Here is a 21728-nt window from a genome sequence, read left to right on the forward strand (position 1 = left end):
AAACTGAATAATTTGTCGGTTGAATATATTTTTTATTTTATTATAAACTTTATTGTGCCTATTTAAATATTATGGGACTAGTTACATAATGTGTTTGGACATGATTATTTTATTTTAATTTATAAATCTTCGATTTTCGCGCATTTTAGGTTTTTGCAGTTTAGAAAGAAAATAAAGACAAAAGAAAAAATCACTTAAATGACTGACCCCAGAATTATTTCAGAATAAGGCTAAGGGGTAAGATATACATTTCAAGTTAATCGTAGTTTATAGTACATGAAACAGATTATGGTAACTCTGCAATCATCTGTCAAATTCAAAATCTGTGACAGTCGTGACAGATTACCTTTGTTTACCTACGTGTCGAGAGATTATCAAAATAAAACATTAATTAAATGCTATTAAAAATACAGTTTAACGATGGATTCGGCATATAATAACCCTATAAGGCAAAGAATAAACAAAATCTTTGATAGCCATATAGTTTCTGATAACACCGATGCTTTACATTCCGTTTCTGGGTTTTGTTCATCAAATTCGGCGTATACAAGAAGAGTTATCGTCAATGAAATTGAGAAAAGGGATATGCTTGTCAACAAAGGTGTATTATTGGAATACACTAAGGTAAAAGATAAACTACAAGTGCTGTTGAATTCTCTGTCATCATTAGATATTGCAGTCAAAGATATGTCATCAAGGTTGTCTGATTCTAAAAACAAAACTCACCATTTAATTACGCAAACTACAAAACTAAAAGATGAAAGGAAAAAGACAGAGAAAAAGAAGACTTGGGTTGGTGCCTTTGTAAAAAGTTTTCAACTGACGCCTGAACAGAATGAGTACTTATTTAATGTTTCAGTTAAAACGCCACTGACTCATGATTTCTTTGGGACACTGTCACATATTGAGAAGTTGTATGATAACTGTAAAATACTTATTAAATGTTGGCATCAAACTTCAGCATTTGACATCATGGAGACAGTTGGACTCCAACAAGAAATTGCTATAGAAAAACTGTATCACTGGACTATTGGAGCCTGCCTGAGTACTGATTCTCCCAACAATGTCTTAGTACCTACTGCTTTGGCTAAATTTCAGAACAGGCAAGTTCTCTTTGCTAATATTATTGATGAGTACTGTTCAGCTCGCAAAGCTACTATTGTACAACTATTTATTGATGCGTTAACTAAGGGAACTGAAGGTTCCAAACCAATTGAGTTTTATGCAAATGATGCTAAAAGGTACATTGGAGATATCCTAACCTGGGTCTATCAAGTAATCCCTGTGGAAAAAGAAAATCTTTCTACTTTATTTAAATTTTGTAACATGCCAGAAAAAAAGCAGCTGATTATTGATGCTTTGACAAATATTATGGAAGCTATATGTCCTCTATTGAAAGTAAGAGCTGAGCTTATTCTGAAACCTGATAAGGATCCCCTTGTTTTGTGGTCCATAACTAATCTGATAATTTATTACAAGGATGTAATACAAGCTGTTATTTCAAATGGTCATCTAATTAACACATTTGATGAGCTACTGAAAAAGAGTGAAGATGTTTTTCTTATTACACTGGATAGCAAAATACAGAAGGAACTAAGTCATGGAGTCAAAGCTCCACCAGTGGATCTAAACCCCTCAATTGTAGTCACAGATTTAGTCAGCTTCCTAAGAGATCTCCTGGCCATAATGAATGTGTCCCATAACATAAATGTTGCCGACAGGAAAATCATAATCACCCACATTTTAGACCCCCTATTACATGCTATAAATGAAACCGCATGCCATCTTAGCTCAACTGACATGTCAGTGTATATGTTGAACTGCATTTATCACATCCAGTGCACTCTATCCCTGTACACAATAATGGATGAATATAATGAGAGGCTCCAAGCACAATCAGAAGCTCAAATTGACACCCTGACATCAGAGCAAGCTAGCTACCTTGTAGCCAATTTGAACTTAGGGCCAATCTACACTATCCTCCAAGAAAAAATTAGTGGTCCTCTATCTGCTATCCCAGGAATGGATACCTCGACATTGAAGAGCTTTTTGAACAAATTTGACATGTTTCTAGTGACTCCAGATGTATATATGTTACAGCAACTAAATTTGCTTTTGAGCCATACTCATAAATCCTTAGTGAAGAAGCGTGCATTTGAAGTTATATTCGCCATTTATACACAACTGTATGAAGCAGTTCATGATCCAGCCAATGGTTATGCAGAACCTCAGACCATTGTTCGCAGAAAACCAGAAGAAGTTAATAAACTACTTGTATAAATAATATTAAGAAAGACCTATTTAATTTATAAATTAATCTATATCTACATTACTAATCTATAAAGCTGAAGAATTTGTTTGTTTGAACGCGCTTATCTCAGGAATTGCTCGTTCAAATTGAAAAATTCTTTTTGTATTGAATAGACCATTCACCGCGGAAGGTTTTAGGCTATATACCGTCATGCTGCAACTAATAGGAGCGAAGATACAATGGAAAATGTGAAAAAAACAGGGTAGATATAAATCATAACTTATATCTTTTAACCATGCGGACGAAGTCGCGGGCAACAGCTAGTTAATAATATATCAATCTGTTCAATGCTGTAGAATAGAATTAATTGAAAACTTAGGGGAAAGTTTTCCCTGAAATGGCCAGAATAAGGTTTAAACAACTGATGTCTTTATGTATTGAATAAAACTACAATGTTCCATAATATGTTTAAAAAATGGTTTTATTATAAATAACCTTAAAAGAAAAAATCCTGAACTGTGTCTCGAATCTCGATGACTTCAAGAGCTGAGGTGACAAGCCTCTCGAGGTTTCTGTATTGCCAATTTCTTAAACAAAATACCAAAAGAGTGTTCAATTGGTATTTTAGGCCAAAAAATAATAAACTAAATGGTTAGAAATCGTTTATATAAAAAAATACTTTTGAAGCGTTAAACCTTTACCTTTTTAAGTCGGTGGAAGGGAAAATATTTCAACTTAGAGAAAATATCCAGGCCGTCATAATAATACGATCAATTAGCAACCAATCAAAAAATTTAGAGGTCCGGACAAAAACCTTATGTGTGATATCTTTTAGATTTTTTGTTTTTACCGAAACCTGATATGAATTTTCCTTTTTAATATCGGGTAACATTTACATATTTCGACTATTTTCTTATTCTAACCTCAATATTTTAACTGTCAAGTGGAATGTGTACCCATATACAATACAATACATAACAGTTATAAAATAGGACTAGAATAAGTTGTTAAATAATTGTTGATTGAGCAAACTCAACAACAATGGGGTCTCGACAAATCACAGAAAAATCGCTGTCTATGTTGCGGTCTTTACCGAGAATATCACTGCAAAATATTCGAGACAATCCTAACTCAAAATTAAAAGTAAGTTGCCCTTGTCGGTATTAATTTATATGTTATGATACGTTTATGTATTAAAAATGTACTTATTTTAGAATAAACGCGGCCGTGCTCAACATGGGGGTGACAAACACGGCGCAGGAAACAAAGGCTCTGGTCAAAGACAGAATTTTATGAGACTTGGTTATGAAACAGGAAATAATCCTTTTTACTTACGTATACCGCAAGAGCATTACTACAGGGGTCACCAGTAAGTCAGCAAATAATTTATTCTTGCCATATTTATGTAAACGATAATGGGTGTTTATTAGCAAATACGAATTTGTTCTTATTCTATTTCCTTTTCAGTCTCCGAAGAGAATATCCACCTCTGACATTGCACGAACTACAGAGAATAATTGATAAAGATTGTGTGGACACATCCAAGCCAATAGATATCGCTAGTTTAATTAAGTCTGGATTCTATAATTTCCAACCAGATCTAAAGCAGTTCGGTATTAATCTCACTGATGAAGGTGCAGACATATTTGCTGCTAAGATAAATATTGAAGTACAATGGGCAAGTGAACAAGTTATTGCTGCTGTAGAAAGAAATGGTGGAGTCATTACAACTGCATATTATGATCCACACAGTTTGTTGTTGCTCAAAAATCCTAAGAAGTTCTTTGAGTCAGGTCAAGCCATCCCAAGAAGAATGATCCCACCCTCCGATTTAATTGAGTATTACACTAGTGCTAAATCAAGGGGGTATCTAGCAGACCCAGAGGAAATATCAAAGGAAAGACTAAAACTTGCTCAGAAATATGGATATACTTTACCAGACATAGAAAAGGACTCTGATTATAAAATGATGAGTGAAAGAAAGGACCCAAGACAAATATTCTATGGCTTGGAACCTGGATGGGTGGTAAACCTAAAGGATGAATGTATTTTAAAACCTAAAGATCAAGAACTGCTTTCTTTCTTTAACTCGTAATAGGTGAAGAATAATTATTAAATAGTTTTATGTAGATCATTTTATCGTTTTTTTTTTGTATTATTTGAAAAGCATAAATTCTCAACTTAATAATTCACTTTAAATGTAACATTGCTGCTTGAATTTACATTTTAAAGTTATGTGTCGGTACATACGACATATATTTTAAAATAAATAATAAAATGTGTCTTACAATAAATCATAACATGCTTGGAACCATCAAAGTTGTCAAACATACATAAAAAAACCCACTAGGAAACTTCTGCTGCTCTGATATTAGTGTAACAATTACAATCCTTGACTTCCCAACTATTCTTCTATAATTACCACCTCCTAGAACTGATCTGTATAAAAAGAGTATGGAAACCAATTTTGCGATAAATTTTACATTTACAAGAAATAACTGATGTTTTGGACATTTGGTCTTGGAAATTTCATCGAAGTTATCGGTGTACCCCACAAGAACATAAAACCGAGATAAAAATTATTCTTTGCGTTATTCCTCCAAATTACAAACTATCTGTTTACCATGTTTCATCTAAATTAGTTCAGTGGTTTTTGCATGAAAGAATATCAAACATACATGCCTTGTGCAGAGGTTTTATCCTTTTATACTACCTAGATTAGGTGCATTTGAAACATTACTTTTCTCAATACATAATACTTCCGAAAAGGCGAACCTCTTCGGAAGTATTTTGTATTGAGAAAAGTATATGTATAGGGCATAATCCGAAGATTATGCCCTTTTTCAGATCAGGCACAATCCGAACTAACTACTAGTTAAGGGAACTACTTAAGGGATCGTAATAAAATATGTTTTTATATCCAAGATAATAAAGTATTTACTGTAGCTTGATAGTAACACATTTAATCTTAATGGTTAGTCTTTAATTACAATATTTTTAAGGCAAGCAGTTTAAATTTACTCAACTTAAACTGGTAGGTGTGATAAATTGTTTTGAATAAAAAAATATCCAAGATTATTTAAGCTCAAAATGAAGACACTGGTTAAGCTCTTAATATCTGTAATGGTCGGGCTTGTATGGCCCATCGACAGGTACTCCAATATATTTCGCTTGTTTAGGTGTCAGTTTAGTGAGCTTGACACCAAGATGGTCTAAATGTAGAGCAGCTACTTCCTCATCCAACTTCTTAGGTAATGTGTGTACTCCAACTGGGTATGTGTTGTGTCTTGTCCAAAGTTCAATTTGAGCCAATACCTGGTTAGTGAAGGAGTTCGACATAACAAAGGATGAATGGCCTGTAGCACAACCTAAATTAACGAGACGTCCAGCCGCCAATACGATAACGTGGTTTCCATTGTCAAGCTGGTAGCGGTCTACTTGTGGTTTAATGTTAACTTTCTTGGCATTCTTTTCCAACCAAGCAACATCTACTTCACAATCAAAGTGTCCAATGTTGCATACTATGGCGTCATCCTTCATTTTCAGGAAATGGTCCTTGGTAATGATATCAAGGTTTCCAGTTGTAGTCACGAATATTTGTCCGACTTCAGAAGCCTCGTCCATTGTTGTGACCTGGAAACCCTCCATAGCTGCTTGCAGAGCATTAATAGGGTCGATTTCTGTGACGATCACTCTACCGCCGAAACCCTTGAATGCTTGAGCGCAACCTTTGCCAACATCGCCATAGCCAGCAACTACGCATACCTTGCCAGCAACCATGATATCTGTTGCTCTCTTAATTCCGTCAAGCAAAGATTCCCTGCATCCATACAAATTGTCAAACTTGCTCTTAGTTACTGAATCGTTAACATTGATTGCGGGAATCTTCAAGGTTCCTTCACGGAACATCTTGTATAAATTGTGCACGCCAGTTGTGGTTTCCTCAGAAAGACCTCTAATTCCTTCAAGGAATTGCGGGAATTTCTTATGAACTAGGTTGGTAAGGTCGCCTCCATCATCCAAGATCATGTTCAATGGCTGGAATAAGAAAACGAAAGTTATGATTTGCATTATTATTACTCATATCGAAGACGTTATTAAAGGAAAAATAATGAATAAAACAAACAAGACTAAGTCGTATTATCCTCAACGTCGCATCTCATGTAATTCAAAGGAAAACCACACAAACCTTTCCATCAGGGAAAACGAGGGTTTGTTCAATGCACCATAAGTATTCTTCTTCAGTTTCACCCTTCCACGCGTAGATGGGTATTCCAACAGCAACTAGTGCTGCTGCAGCCTCATCTTGAGTACTGAAGATGTTGCTGCTGGACCATTGCACCTGTGAAAAAATATCCGTGATAAGTGGATGTCGTACCTTATAGAAGTTTTAGTGGCACAACAACACGTATTAGCTACGACACTCACGTGTCCTCAACACGAGTTACTGCACCAGTAAAAAGATTGTGCCGAAGAGATAAGAGAGAACTTAACATGTGCAGATTGGGAACATAGTTTGAATGAAGGCAAAATATTATTGACAAAACAAAAGATGATGAAACTTTGTAAATAAAAAACACTATGGTTTAAGCACTGAGGAAAGGAGCAGGTACCTACTTTCCTCAGAACCCCAAATGTTTTTTTCTAATAAAAAAAAATTTCTACCTGCCAGGCTTGGAACAAAAGACCAAGTCAATAAATAATGGATATTGACTATTAAATATTTGATAAACTTTTGCAATGTTTACTCATGACTCCTGAATGAATACAATTTAAGTTATTAATAGGCACTTCTATTATACAGTAGGCTTCTTAGCATTAACCATGAACATATTATGCCCATATTTGAATGACAAAGCAAAGAATATTCTTATCATGATAAAAAATAAACATGACAGTGACTTGAGTGAGGTAATTGAATTCTAAGTTCGATTTCAAAACATGTTGCATAATAGTTAATACATGTATATTAAAAACAGATCATGGGTTAAAGATAAGAAGGTCATCCGTAGCTGATACATGTTAGCAAAATTCTTACATGTCTATACACAAAAGATAACATATTGTGATTCTTTTATCTTTCAGACCTTCAATATGAAACTACATGATAAGATGTAATAGCAACAAAATGTTGCTCATAATAAAAGAAACAATATTTTTCAAGTTTGCCTATTTTGTATTTTTAATTTCTGTTACAAATTATGCCATTATGTTGATGAAACCTCTGAGGCTGTTAATGTGTGAACAATACTTTTTCATTCATCTATTCAATGAATTGTTTAGGCTTATGTGAGGCAAGGAAGTTCCTTATCTTGTTGTAGACCTACAAGATATCTAGAAACTTAAAGGTATGATTAGATGATTTCATCTAATCAATCTTTATATTGACATATTGTTTAGATAACATGATATATGTGTCACTAAACCTGGAACTATGTTTACCTAGTGTTCCTTTCAAATAATAATTTGATAACTATCTACTGAAACAACTTATGACCAGTACCTTACTATTTAAAGATAAAGATGTTATTTTTATTGTTCGAAATTATTGAAATCTAAAAAGTTAAATATTTAAATGTATTCTTTACAGCAAGATTATAATAAATTTGATAGGTTCAGTGACAATATAAAAATAGACAAATATTGATCCTCAAAAGACATTATTTAAGTGGTCATGTTAATGTCATTAAAAAAAGACAAATAATCACATACATTTGTTTTGTGTATTCCTCATGTCAAATCACCTATTGTAATAATGACACTTATAATAAAATTCTGTTAGATTTGTTTTCATAATTGTCTTAAATTGTATTCATGTAATTTATATAGTTGTTTAATATCATAAAGTAATTATATATTACATAATAATATAAATGTATCAGTTTTTTTTACATGACATTATAATTTGAATAGCAAATCAGACATTGATTTATTGGAATTAACAATAACTATAATCTGTTTAATGTCTGATTTAATAATAATGACCATAGTATGACAGCATGATTTATATGGCAATAAAAAAATAACAATGTCTCTTGATTTTGTGCAAAGGAATCATACTTGAGCAAATAACTTAAAAAGTAGGTACCTACACGCAAGTGACTAATAAAGCTAAAAAAAATGAGATATTTTTCTGTATTTCCAAGCTTCTAATATGACGTCTTTAAGGAAAACCTGGTATTTTATATTTATTGTGAGAAAGAGCAGAATTATTTCTCGTAGTTGGTTATTAACTCATTATATCAGATGCAATTTTATGACATCATGACTTAGCTTTTGACTTCACATTAGAGTACTTACTTCAGCACCAAGCTCCACAAGTGTCTCAATGAGGACAGCAGTCTGCACAGTCATGTGCAAGCTGCCAGCAATTCTCGCTCCCTTTAGGATCTTGCCAGGAGCGTATTTACGGCGGCAAGCCATTAACCCTGGCATCTCCTTCTCAGCCAGCATGATTTCTTTGCGACCAAGCTCAGCCAGCTTCTCATCAGCTGTAGTTAAAAACAGGAAGAAATTAGCAACCTGAAGTTTAATCACATTTTCATAAATTTTTATCTAGAAGCTAGTGATGTGTGGAAGAGTAGCATAACACATAGTCTTTAACATAATAAATTGTTTTATGGTATAATGGAAAACAATTATCTCTGGATCACTATGTAAATGAACATGCTGATCAGTGTAAGGATTTATTATTTTAAATTGCATAATATTTATTTTTTATTACACCATTCTCTAAGAAGTTAAAATTAAAATGATAGAACATCTTTCCCACAATATTAATACATCTAAGTTTACCCACAATGAAAAGAATGATATTTTCGTAATGTATGTAAAATCCATTAAATACCATACGACTGAGAAAGAACAATTGATTTATAAAGTTAAAATGGGGATCATGTTATGTGCTATTTTCGGCATTGATCTTGAAACAGATAACAGGTAATAATTGAATTATCTCTAAATATAATTAATGTAAACACTGAAGATAAATTGTAGTGTATATTGCAATAAGTGCTGATAAATTATTTGATAAGGTTTCATGTGATTTAAACGAAACAGTGTATAGACCGGGACGACAGAAGTCGCATGGCTGTGGTAACCTAAAAATATCCCATGATCCCATGTTAAAATTTTTAAGAAAAGCGTAATTTAAAATTAAATCTGAATTAAACAATAAACGTCATATAATTGGAAATTTTACAGTGGTCGTACAGGTTTTTAAATCAACAATAAAATAGCAAACAAAAGTAACTTACCAATTTTGAATGGGGGCTTCATGGTTTTTTAAATTAATGAAAATAACACAGAAATATTATTAGCACAGAATGGCTGTTTGGTCGGCAGAGTTACTTCTGTGTTTGTAGGAGTCTCAGATTAAATATTAACCCGCACGTCCAACCACAATCACAGACACGAATAGACAGAAACGCAAACGTAGTGTTTATATACTCTTTGGACAGAACAAGGCAGACCGCCGACAGATGAGAGAGATCGTAATGATCGAATTGAAGATAACAGATGATTAATGCAGTAGGGATGAGCGACGAGCTCAAAATTAACTAGTTAAATTAAACTTTTAACGCAAACGTCTCATAGCACAACCGCCTAGCGATTTTGTTAGCCGTTTAACTATGAAAAAACTAGTTTAATTGGACAACGAACTAAACGTTAATCAACGTTGCTTTTTTAAGTATTCTGTGGACATCGTCGACTTGCGTTGATTTTTATTCAATGTGTAACGTTAGACAAGGCTCATTCACTCCTTTCTTTAATTATGTATTGAAAAATTTAACAAGGAGCTTTGTAAGTTACTTAAAATGACGCAAAGGTGTGGAGGTTATCCCGTAGCAGGGCAAGAGGCAAACAGCACATTGAATTACGATTTCAACTAGCAATTAACAATTATTGTTATATCAATAAAACCAGTCAAGTGCGAGTCGGACTCATAACACTGAGGATTCTATACAAAATAATAGAAAAACAAATCGGTCGGGCGATAAAAAAATGGAGGGAGGAACGACATGGACATAACAACTGTTGCTCCCTTTCTACTTGTTATTTTAGCAACAGAAATCCATGATCAGTAAATATTCCACGTGCTAACACGGTTCATGGGATTTAGCCTGGTAACCACCGGACGTGCAGAGAGACCGAGAGTGGTGCCTCAGTACCTAGAAAGGTTTTGTATTCTTATTTTCCTCTAAAAGAGGAAGGGTTTTTAAACAACAATAAAACGCTTCAGCTGAGCACAAGAGTCAAAAAACTATTGGAACTGATTTACTTAGTGACGAAAAAACAGTTTCGTTTTCTTAGACTGTCCTTTAAATATTTCGTTGTCAAAGGATGCAGATTCTTAGCTAGTTAGGAAGTACACTAAATATTTTTTGGGGTATAATATTTATTTAATGGGTTGAAAATATTCATACCTATTTAGTTTTTACTAGCTGTTCGGTCTAGCATAGTCAAAGAGTCGGGGAGTATCATTTATAATATGTTAAGCAGGCCTGTATACCTAAGTTAACGAGCGTTGCGAAATTCCTTATTTGTAACCGAAGCTAAATTTATTCAGGCGAACAGCCAAATTGCGAACAGCACGCAAGCAGCTAGTAAACGCTGTAAACTTGCTTAAGGTTCTTCCACACTCGACAGGGCCGTACCCAGAACGTGTCTCGTCACGGGCTAAGCCTAAAATATATTGGTGTGATATTGACATACGATCTTTTCCCTTAAAGGGAACGAAAGTGAAAGTATTTGCATCCAGTTGCGGTCCCCTGGGGTAAAAACTCGCCTAACTAATTTATTAAAATGAAGAGAGAAGGTTGAATTTGGATAGTAGGGTACGAAACAAATGAAAGGTAATAAAAAAAAAAACAACTTAACTTCTAAATTGTTTAATCACCATAGAACAGTTTACAGGGTAGCAGATAGTCATATTCAAAACGAATGGAAATATACGCCGTAACAAAAAACTAATTGATTTTAGATTCGCGCAGGAAAAGTGGGTGGTATTCATTGACTCGATGCCTATGATTCTAATTCAGAACCTTTCATGGCATGGCACTAGTCCTCACATATTCACCTATCATACTTAAATATAAGTACATACGTAGCTTGTATGACATTTTCAAAACTTCCGAATATTACCATATCCAAATAGTTTTATTTTCATATATATACGGTGTTCATGTAAAACGTAAAATAATGAAATGGTGGTAATGACACTTCACTTTAAATATTCTTGCATAATTCGCGCAAACATCATTCCTATCAGTGATGCTCACAGACTAGCAGACACTCAACATGTTAACCAAAATTAATGACATCAAGGGTATTTTCATATTCTAACGCACCTAAGTCTTAAACCTGAAGAGTATAAAAAGAATTCTATCCAAGTGTATGGAACGAATTGATTAGAACATTAGTCATGAGTAATGAAATTGGACATCGATAACAAAAGAGTAAGTTTAGTTATCGTACACGTAAAAAGGCACTTATGACGGCTTTAAAGCAAGTTTGATCGACAAAATAGAACCAATTAAGTATTACAATAAATAACAAGTAATGCAAGTGTCGCTTGACTTTTTCTAAATTATCTTTAACTTAATATAGTACATCCGACATGCGAACTGAAAGAAATGCTTTGAGCTAGTCGACATGACGGAAGGCCTCGTGTTTGTGAATTCGATATTCGTTATCGTTGCGATAACCTGCCAGTTAAATAATGCACTTGACAGAACTACAGCAGTGAAATGTTGCCGCGATAAGAATTTTGTTTATAAAATAATATAAAATCGAAACGATATGATTGCATTTTAGAAATAACATAAGATAAGACACATATAAGTTAAAAATAAATAGAATTAAAACAATAACAAGAAAAAAGACTACGTTATTGAAGATACCCATTTGCTATTTTTAGTGAGATAAATGCAAAACATAAATTTGAGAATAATTGGAAATTAACTTTCACAAACGGTTCATATGATGTTTTTGTCTAGCCAATTAACTTCAAGGCATTCTATTTTTGCCATTTCTGGATACATCTTAAGGGAAAACAACGTTTAATTACATATGTACAATAATGTGATATTGAGATCAGAAGGCAAATTAACTTTTTATTCATCACAAGGTAAGTTAGCTAAAGGTTGTCTTTGATAAGGAAAGCTTTTTTTATCATTGATAATCATATCAATTGATAAATAATATTTGTAGAATAGGGACGGTTGTAATCTTCAGTCAGCTGCACCAACTTGAGTGCCAGATGTTAAAACAAAATGCTACAAACAAACTAGTAGATTTTACTTGTAATGCAAAATAATAGATGCTGAAATTATTTAGAAGAAATTTACCTAGTTCTAATGATTATTTGGAAGAACTTGTGATTAGTTTGTCATCTACTAAATTACAGCTTGGATTGTGATGAACAAAAAAGCATAGTCGCCAATATGGCGTCCTTCAGTCTCGAGTAACGTCGACGGATTCTTAACATACATTTACATACCAAATTTTCATTATGATCGACAATGCCTAAGTTTATAAAATATCTGAGATAATCATGCACGCATCTTACATGCATTCTTACCCATTCATAAAATCTTTCATACATCTTACAAAACATAATAATAATTTATAAAATTCATAATCCCTTGCACATGTGCATGCCTAAAATAACATACGTCAACTTTCATACATCCCTTTCAAATTATCACTTTATCTCACATAAGTAAAGATACCACAGCCACTGTCTGTATTTATAATACCAAATAGGAAAAAATGCTTCAACTTTAAGATAATTATGGAAAGATTATGGTCAGGCATACATTAAACAGTTTCAATATTGCTACGCTAAGTGCATTGCTTGGGGCCAAAAATCACTTGGTGATTTCAAGAAAAGGCCTTAAACAAATGAGCACTCTTCTTAAATACAATTTCACTAGATTATAAACATTCATCCATATTTCTTAGTTAGCATTTCATGATGGTTTTAAAGAAGTTTATAAACTACTTGCCTTGTCATGGTAAAAAGCTCAGTAAATTAAACACAGCAATGGTTTCAAATGTTGCTATGCTACAATTATGGTAACGCATAACTAAATAGACAAATATTTAAATAATAATATTATTGTATCATGGATAACATATAATATTATTGATTTATAAAGTAGGCCAGAGTGTTAGCCCATAAACACAAAAATAACTACTATAATATTATTGTTTGGAGAGTTTAAAAACTATAAAGGCCTCTAAACAAATGCACCTAACGATTTATGAATATGGACATAATATGCCTGCCAACACAGTTGAGTTTACCAGCAGTAAGATGTCTGAAACTGCATTACGTCATTGTGGCAGCGCAGAGTTTCAAATCTGAAAACAAAAACAGTAATGTTTAGGTACTTTTGTTAGCATTGGAGCTTATTAGTACATTATCACAGTGAGGCTAGAATAGTGCTCATCTAATAGAGAAAAGGTTCTGGTTGAATTTCTTGGGGGGAAATATAAGATTAGATGAGTTAGTTGAGAGTGAGTACCAGCTAGTGAGAGGCGTCTGTAGCCTGAGCTTGCGGATCTCCTTGGTGGCCCAGTTGGCGAGCGCCTTGGTGCGCGGCGTGCGCGAGCGGCGCGCCGCCTGCAGCAGGTCCAGCAGCGGCGCCGTCTCCAGCAGCGGCAGCATGCGCTGGCCGAACACCGTGCACAGGTCGCCCGCTAGCCCCGCGATCACCGACATGTGCCCGTCCGTGCGCTCGGGCTCGCACGCCACCTGCGTCATGAACGTCACGATGGCCGGCACGTGCGGCTCCACCAGCCCCACGTCGGACCGCACCTGCACCGACAACCATTCCTTACAGTCATATGTATTACACAATGATTTCAAACCCTACTATGAATATTCTTATATCATTTTAATGCACATAGTAAAAAAAATAAAAATAATGGTTATTTACATTACTTACCTCGCCGGTTGATCCCTTCAAGCCTTGGATAATACCAGTGTAAGCTTCAAGCACGCTCTCGCGAAGTTCTCCTAAATATTCGACCATGTCATAATCATTTCGATCTACTTGAGCATTGCTAGCCTGTAACCAGGGAAAATATTTTAAATCAACTACCTATTAATTCCTCTAAGACAATAAATAATTTCATACAACACAATTTAATTAAAACTTAAAGGCAGTTAATTTCTATATTTGCAAAAGTTTTAATTAAATTAAATTACATAATAAGGTACCTGTAACAACATCTGCATCACAACATCAAAGTATTTAGCAAAGTCGGGACCAATGCTGAGGGCAATATCACCAAATACAGACAAAATCTGAGGCTTAACCGAGCGGTGAATGGAGGGATCACCAAGATTTTCCAACAATAAGAGTATGATTTCATCACAATACGGTAGCACCTGAAACAACAAAAACAATTTAATTTGGGCCTTGTAACTCAACAAAAATAAATAAATTATAATAATTAAATTTTAAAGACTTACCTTACTTTTCAATGCTCGGCAAATGTCGCCAGTTAGGCCAACAGCCGAAATACAAACTTGATACTCCTGGTGATTTTTAAGGCCCACAAATAGGTACCTCTTGAAAGCATCCATATATTTCAAGAAACCTTCTCCTAACACTTCGACTAAGGTGGAGACTGCCATCAGAGCATCTTCCTGGACGCCGCCAGCTTTACCCGCGTTGCCAGCGAACATGGTCAAAAGCGCGGTCATGATCGCGTCCGATATTTGAGGGGCGTCTTCAGGGGTTACCTTACGAAGAACAGACTGCAAAGTGGCACACAGTAGACTCTGGAGATCATTGAATTGTGATCTGTCAGCTTGACTTGAAATATGATTTTCCATTTGCAGTACTTGCTGAAGTCTTTCTAAAATGACCATGGTTGTCTTTTGAACAGTTACATAACAATCAGTGGGAGAGTTTTTAACCATTTCCATGAGTGCTTCATATGCAGCGGATCGCAAGTTATGCTGTGCAGCGTCTTGCCGGTCAGTTGTTTCAAGAAGTCTTTGAATAATAAAATCAAAGTATTTAGACATACAGTATGTTTTAGGTTGGTTCGAATCTTCGCCATCAGCTGCTTCATACGCCGCTTCCGCAAGGCCTGTGAATGCCCAGCAGACATTTGCTGCGACGCGTGGTTCAGCTTTTAATCCATTAACAAGACTTTCTAAAAGTGGTTTCAGATATGTTTCATTGATGGCTGCTTCAGGGACAATTTCACAAATCCTGCCAAAAGTCCAAGCAGCAGTGTCTCGCACGGCGACACTGGAATCGTACATGGCTTCAATCAAAGTGGGCATTGCTTTTTCCACCAGAGGCTTTAAAGTGTTAGCTTCAAGACCTCCAAGAATAGAACCAAAAGCCATAAGAGCTGCTTCTCTATACCGCCAGTTTTCATTTTTGATGTTTGAATTAATAAAAGGTATAACATGCGGGACTACTTCATCTGCACAGCAGTTAGACAAGAGCATTAGACAAACAGATGCAGCCTTAGAGGGATTCCATTCTAATTCGTCATCAGAGTCATCTTGTTTTGTCAACTTCTGCATGAGGACAGGTGCAAGGTACTGCAATGCTCCTCTGGCGTAAAATCTAGAAGTGCGTGCAGGAGGTCGCCCTGGAACACATAACAAATGTAATTAAGGTCACACCCATAATGCACACCAAAACTCACTAAATAACAGAATATTTTTAAAAGTTACCTGCATCAGCTGCCTCCAGTTCTTCAATAGAAAGATCTATTTCCTCATCGCTTACATTAGACCAGAACTCAATGCCTTGAAGTGAAATTTCATCGACATCAGATTTCATGGCTTCTAAGGTGATTGGGAACAATGCTTGACCCATGTATGGTTCCATATATTGGTAGTATAAGGACAAAATTTTTACCTAAAACAAATTAGAATAATGTGAATTGAGTGAACAAAAACTTAATGGCTAAGCTGTTTTTGTCAATGTACTACTTACTAAGCACTGTAGAGCTGCAACACTAATCCTCATGTCACTTGACTGTGTGGCCTCACATACTACTTCCATTATAAAGTTTCTTTCATTTTCCTTATCAAAATTGGCTTTTGTAAATTCCAAGGAGTTAAGTAAAGCTTGTGTAGCAGCAAGTCTTACATGATTGCTAGTTTCTATAGATCTCATACCATGGATGATAGCAGTTAAAATGGGGTTACTCTGCTCAGTTAATACCTCAGCATCTATCTCTTGGCAGATATAACCTGGGAAATAATTTAAAATATTTTGTAGATTAATTCCTCTTCATGTGAGCCTGAGAGATATTTACGAAAGCTGAATATAATTTCCAACCTTAAATTTCCGAAACGTTTAATGACGCATGCAAATAAATGTTTAAATTATGAATCAATAAATGAGGGTAGAGCAACCTAACAATCTTAGCTAGAGCTTATTTCCTTTGCTACATATCTGTAAGAGATTGTAACCACTTAGGTTAGAAATACCTGCTGCTATATGTATGCTTTAAAATGACTATGTTTTGCAGTAAACAATCTTACAACATGTGGATATAGAGTTTAGATCAGCATAGTCAGAACCAAGATAATTAATAAATTTAACTTAAAGATGCTTGCATGTACACACAAAGAGACAATCCTATTTTAAGTTCATACAAATTCTATGAGTACCAAGCATGTTTATTCTAAAATCAGTTCCTTTTATTAGGTTAAATCAAAAAACTGAATCTTGACTGTCTGTTAAGTTTAGTTATGCTGACATCTTTAGACACTGTTCAAATAATTTGAACATACCAATAGCTTCTAGTGTTGCTTCTTTTTTAAGTTCCGTTGATTGAGCATTGACAACATTTTCTACAAGCATAGGTATAAGGTCATTCCACTGGCCCACTGGGAGTTCTGCCACTGCAACATATGCTACACACTGCGCCGCTGAACTTGGCCTGCTGTTTTCTGTTCCAATAGCAGATAGGATCTGTAATCAACATGTTAAATATTTATTAATAATTTTCAAATAAGATTTTTCTCAGATTTATGAATTGAATTGATATTAATCATATTTGGTTTTATTCAGTGTTTAACACATTGTAAATTCATGTAATTTTTTGAATAAATTAATGTAAAATAAAGAACATACATTTTTCTTAATGTACAATCTGATGTCTTCAGGTAGTGCCAGCCACCTTTGTTGGTATTGTTGTTTTAGTGTAGGGTCTTTGGAAGTCAGGTGGTTTTTTAACTGTAAACCTGCAGCCATCCTAGCCACCTGACTGTTCCCTCCCGCAACCAGGACATCAGACAACATTTTAATAAATGTTGTGAAATTATTAACGGCTGCATGGTTAAGGTAGGTTTCTGCAGCTTCCAATTCATTTCTGTCTGTAAAAATAAATAAAAATAATGCCTTAGACTGCTTATAACACAAAGAAACTCTAAAGTTTTTGCTTGCATGTAAATGTGTTTTTAAGAATAATATAAAATAAGTTTTCATACTCTTTCTAAAAAAGCAGCATTGATTTGAGGGGTCTACAGCATGCTATCACTGTTTTGAGCTAGTATTTCTTTACTTTAAATTTGAGACATTAAAACATTGTTCCTCTTTATCATTGAATGTTGGTTTTAACCTTAAGCCATAAGTTTAAGTTGTATTGGAACAAAGTAACGTAATTTTGTGAATAACAGGGAGTGTATACTAAATGTTTCATTGCAACAAACAATGAAGTTCCGTATGCTCTTTTCATTGATGCCAAATTATACAAAACGGATGGAATGTCAAAGGTGTTATAGATTACCTACAAATTATAACCTTCAAATTATAAAAAGTACAACAGTTGATTTATATTTTATTTCTAGCAATGCAAAAAAGGATGAAATTTAGCTGTGAAATCATCAAATTTCAAGCACATTTTAGGAACGTAGAAGTAGTGGTAACGTATCTTGAATTTATTGTAGGTGAACCTAGAATTTTCCTTACATGACAGGTAAGCGTCTTTGTCATCCACATTCTATCAACGGCTATCTAGATCTAAACAAGACTAGAAAAGATCCAACTTCTAGTTACATTACTTCTAAGAAAGGCCGATTTCGATGAAATACAATTTAAAACAGTTACGTTACACGATAAGTCGGTTGACGACCTGGAACGCCATACATGAACAGTAAATGATTAATGTTTGTTTCTTACCTGGTGATACAGTCTTTTCCAATATTTGTATAAGTGTTAACGTCGTTTCCGTATGCATTGTATTCACTGTTTCTTCAAAACTCTAAATAATAACTGGAATCCGTATTTGTAAAAATAAGTAACCGGCACACCACCGACGGAAGAACACTCATTGATAAATTGTTACCAGTTGTAAAATAAGAATAAATAACGACATGAATGTTTTCACTTCTAATAAAATAGGCTTTGTCTATGTAACCGACTATTTCCTATAAATACTAAGTAATGTGTTTATTTACTTTTTTACCTATTGTTCTTCTTCTCGTATGTTTTAGCTCCTTCGGAAATGAATGAAATCTTTTATTTTTCTATTTTAGAATTAAGCACTTATGATCATTTTCAGAATAAAATTGCGATTTTACGGATTTATTATTTTAAGACCAAAGGCGCTTAAAAATGTTTTTCGAATTAGATACCCTATCAAGGAAGTAGACATAACACAACATAAGGTGAATAAAATTTCAGAATCTGAAAACCAAAGAGAATTTACCGCTGTACAAGTGGACTGGCAACTCTTGTCAGGTTCTGTCAATGTCATTCTTTTACCTCCGAACAGTCAATGTCGGTGGTGGTTTGAATAACCAAAATTTGCCAAAATGGTAATAATCTGAAAATTTATAACTAATCTTACAGTGGAATATCAGTTTTAGTGATCTAAAGCGCTATTGCAATGTTTCGGTTGATGTATGTTGCAGTATTTCGTCGTAATCGGCATTGTAATATGAGTGACAACTTTGTTTCAGTCGCTGGTAATTCCGGACAAGTTTCAACACATTCTTCGTATTATGAATACGAACATCGATGGCAAACGTAAAGTTATGTTTGCCATGACTGCTATCAAGGGAGTCGGTCGTAGATATTCTAATATCGTACTGAAGAAGGCTGACATTGATCTTGACAAGCGTGCTGGTGAATGCACCGAAGAGGAGGTATGTTTAGTTTAATTATTATAAAATCAACATCTTTCAGTAATTATTTCCGAGTTGTCTTGTGTCTATATCGCAGTATATACAGGTGTAACCTATGTAATGTTAGAAAATAATAAACAAATCCACTGTTCAAATACAAAAAGACAGACATTCTGAAAACTTGTTATCAACAAAGCTTATGTGAACTCGCCGGTCGTAAAAATTAACAGAACTGAACAGAAACAGATTACAGACAATAGTATATTTATTCAGTAACTTCACAGCAAAATATTCTTGACTCTATTTTACAATGCTATTATTACTCTTTTCAGGTTGAGAAGATCATTACTATCATGTCCAACCCCAGACAATACAAAATCCCAGACTGGTTCCTCAACAGGCAGAAGGATATTGTTGACGGCAAGTACAGCCAGCTGACATCATCCAACTTGGACTCAAAACTCCGTGAGGACTTGGAAAGGCTCAAGAAGATCCGTGCCCACAGGGGTATGCGTCACTACTGGGGCCTGCGTGTGCGTGGTCAGCACACCAAGACTACTGGCAGGAGAGGAAGAACTGTTGGTGTGTCTAAGAAGAAGTAATTTTAAATAAAAAACATTTAACTGCATTAATAGTTTTATTTGTTACTTTCTATTTGATCTCACTTTATCTAGTATCTTTCCAAACTTCATTACTATAGTACAGTAGTACCCAACAAGTATACTATGAAAAGTTCTTTTGTCTATACCAAAACAATATTTCATAACAATAGCAGTTGCACACAAGCAACTGAACATTGATAATTCTCATTTATAGTTCTAGATAAACAATACATTTAATCACCTTTAACTCACTGCATGTAGACTAATTAAAACCATTTAACACTTTTCTATCAACAAGGAAGTTATGTATGTGATGTTTTATATTATTTGGAAAAATAGTACAATGCAAATATATTTACATCACGATTCTATATTACATTTGATAAGAGCATTTCCACACATTGTGACCATGGATAACAGTATTTTAAAGCAAGAACTTGAAAAGAGAAAGGGTTAAAATTATATTCAAGGGGGGGACGAAGGCAATTGCTTTTGATTAGAGGTAAATAAAGAAGGCTATAATATAAATGGGCACACAATTTTAAGTAATGCTCTTATTATTAAATATTATTCATATTGTGCTATAAGTACCATCATGTACACACCAGCTAATAATGCCATAATTTCTTTTAATGATTGTGAAAACTTATTGTTTGAGCCTTCTATAAGTTCTGGAATAACTGATACAGTAGCTATGTAAATGAAACCACCAGCTGTGAAAGGCAAAATAAGATTTGAAACAAGTCCTTCACCTGATCCTCTAAGATATATAGACAGAACAGTACCAGATATAGCACCAAATGCAGTTAGTAACTGTAACATCATTGCTTTCCTACGAGAACATCCTGATTGGACAAGAATAGCGAAATCTCCAATTTCATGAGGAATTTCATGGAATAATATAGTTACTGTAGTAATAAGACCAATATTTTGTCCTGCAATGTATGATGCTCCAATTGCTAATCCATCAGTAAAGTTGTGAGTGAAGTCAGCAGCTAGATTTAAATAACCAGCAATCTTAATGTCTTCTTTCTTGTTGTCTTTTCCCTTCTTTTTCTGCTTGTCATCTGATTTTTTCTTCTCTGGACCATGAGAATGGCCATGTCCTCCACTGAATAATCGCACAGTTTTTTCAACGACTAAGAATGTTATGATGCCACCCAGCACTCCAAGGCCCACAGTTACATCATGTGGTCCATGTTCCCCACCTTCTCCATGTGAATGACTGTGGCTATGTCCTTCGGAGCCGCCGCTAGCCATGAGAGCGTGAGGTATCAAGTGCAAGAAAGCATCGCCGAGTAAGCCACCCGAAGCGAATGAAAGTAATATCTTGAGTAACGGTTGTTTTTCAACCGTGCCGTCGATGGGTATGAAGAAAAGTATAAAAAAGGGTACTATACTTATGAATAGTGTTGAACTTAATGCTCTGACGTACAAATCGTAATCTGGTTCAGTTATCACTTCTTCTTTTTTTGGTGGTTCATTCGCCTGTTTCGAGTATTTGAATGCCGGTGGTTCATCTCCATGAGAATGGTCATGTGAATGACTATGGCTGTGGCCTAGCACCACAATTATTGTACAAGCTAGAATTACACCCAGTAAAATAGTTCTACGTGGGGAAAACATGGTCTCACAACTTCGATTCTCCTAAAACAACGGCAACAGCGACAACTGTACACACAGAAAACACAATGACTGATGATGACAGTAAAATGACATGTCAGAATTTACACAGATTATATTTCGTGGGAATAAA

At 34.7% G+C, this 21728-nt stretch overlaps 6 protein-coding genes across 6 annotated transcripts; 3 read left to right on the plus strand and 3 right to left on the minus strand.

The window, feature by feature from the left end:
* The first annotated feature begins 310 nt into the window (after positions 1-310).
* On the plus strand, positions 311-2289 carry LOC113493469 (conserved oligomeric Golgi complex subunit 6). The gene has a single exon (XM_026871466.1). It carries the CDS (start codon positions 421-423, stop codon positions 2278-2280), a length of 1860 nt encoding a protein of 619 aa, XP_026727267.1. The 5' UTR covers positions 311-420; the 3' UTR covers positions 2281-2289.
* Positions 2290-3162: 873 nt separating this feature from the next.
* Positions 3163-4385, plus strand: LOC113493479 (39S ribosomal protein L15, mitochondrial). Its single transcript, XM_026871478.1, has 3 exons — positions 3163-3394; positions 3466-3620; positions 3719-4385. Exons 1-3 carry the CDS (start codon positions 3293-3295, stop codon positions 4344-4346), a joined length of 885 nt encoding a protein of 294 aa, XP_026727279.1. The 5' UTR covers positions 3163-3292; the 3' UTR covers positions 4347-4385.
* A 777-nt stretch (positions 4386-5162) lies between these two features.
* On the minus strand, positions 5163-9743 carry LOC113493478 (adenosylhomocysteinase). Its single transcript, XM_026871477.1, has 4 exons — positions 9508-9743; positions 8552-8742; positions 6441-6593; positions 5163-6289 (listed from the first exon to the last, which is right to left on the minus strand). Exons 1-4 carry the CDS (start codon positions 9527-9529, stop codon positions 5363-5365), a joined length of 1293 nt encoding a protein of 430 aa, XP_026727278.1. The 5' UTR covers positions 9530-9743; the 3' UTR covers positions 5163-5362.
* A 1383-nt stretch (positions 9744-11126) lies between these two features.
* Positions 11127-18593, minus strand: LOC113493477 (importin subunit beta-1). The gene is made up of 10 exons (XM_026871476.1): positions 18424-18593; positions 17377-17618; positions 17034-17214; positions 16228-16487; positions 15963-16149; positions 14736-15877; positions 14481-14651; positions 14206-14328; positions 13783-14075; positions 11127-13618 (listed from the first exon to the last, which is right to left on the minus strand). Coding segments are annotated over exons 1-10 (2658 nt in total). The 5' UTR covers positions 18482-18593; the 3' UTR covers positions 11127-13617.
* A 360-nt stretch (positions 18594-18953) lies between these two features.
* Positions 18954-19998, plus strand: LOC113493481 (40S ribosomal protein S18). The gene is made up of 3 exons (XM_026871480.1): positions 18954-19061; positions 19206-19391; positions 19703-19998. Exons 1-3 carry the CDS (start codon positions 19059-19061, stop codon positions 19970-19972), a joined length of 459 nt encoding a protein of 152 aa, XP_026727281.1. The 5' UTR covers positions 18954-19058; the 3' UTR covers positions 19973-19998.
* On the minus strand, positions 19995-21681 carry LOC113493480 (protein catecholamines up-like). Its single transcript, XM_026871479.1, has one exon. It carries the CDS (start codon positions 21596-21598, stop codon positions 20540-20542), a length of 1059 nt encoding a protein of 352 aa, XP_026727280.1. The 5' UTR covers positions 21599-21681; the 3' UTR covers positions 19995-20539.
* Between the last annotated feature and the right edge of the window lie 47 nt (positions 21682-21728).

The sequence above is a fragment of the Trichoplusia ni genome, chromosome 4, assembly GCF_003590095.1.
Source record: "Trichoplusia ni isolate ovarian cell line Hi5 chromosome 4, tn1, whole genome shotgun sequence".
Taxonomy (NCBI): Eukaryota; Metazoa; Arthropoda; class Insecta; order Lepidoptera; family Noctuidae; genus Trichoplusia; species Trichoplusia ni.

Bases quoted from the DNA above. Each gene is read 5' to 3' on its own strand.
- LOC113493469 (XM_026871466.1), top strand. From the start codon at position 421: ATGGATTCGGCATATAATAACCCTATAAGGCAAAGAATAAACAAAATC.
- LOC113493479 (XM_026871478.1), top strand. From the start codon at position 3,293: ATGGGGTCTCGACAAATCACAGAAAAATCGCTGTCTATGTTGCGGTCT. The intron at 3,395-3,465 runs GTAAGTTGCCCT...TACTTATTTTAG, and splicing joins ATCCTAACTCAAAATTAAAA to AATAAACGCGGCCGTGCTCA. The intron at 3,621-3,718 runs GTAAGTCAGCAA...TTTCCTTTTCAG, and splicing joins CATTACTACAGGGGTCACCA to TCTCCGAAGAGAATATCCAC.
- LOC113493478 (XM_026871477.1), bottom strand. From the start codon at position 9,529: ATGAAGCCCCCATTCAAAATTG. The intron at 6,594-8,551 runs GTAAGTACTCTA...ATTTTTTCACAG, and splicing joins TTGTGGAGCTTGGTGCTGAA to GTGCAATGGTCCAGCAGCAA. The intron at 6,290-6,440 runs GTTTGTGTGGTT...TTCTTATTCCAG, and splicing joins TCGTTTTCCCTGATGGAAAG to CCATTGAACATGATCTTGGA.
- LOC113493477 (XM_026871476.1), bottom strand. From the start codon at position 18,481: ATGCATACGGAAACGACGTTAACACTTATACAAATATTGGAAAAGACT. The intron at 14,329-14,480 runs GTACCTTATTAT...CCCTGGTTACAG, and splicing joins TGATGCAGATGTTGTTACAG to GCTAGCAATGCTCAAGTAGA. The intron at 14,076-14,205 runs GTAAGTAATGTA...TTGTCGGTGCAG, and splicing joins TGAAGGGATCAACCGGCGAG to GTGCGGTCCGACGTGGGGCT.
- LOC113493481 (XM_026871480.1), top strand. The intron at 19,392-19,702 runs GTATGTTTAGTT...TACTCTTTTCAG, and splicing joins GTGAATGCACCGAAGAGGAG to GTTGAGAAGATCATTACTAT.
- LOC113493480 (XM_026871479.1), bottom strand. From the start codon at position 21,598: ATGTTTTCCCCACGTAGAACTATTTTACTGGGTGTAATTCTAGCTTGT.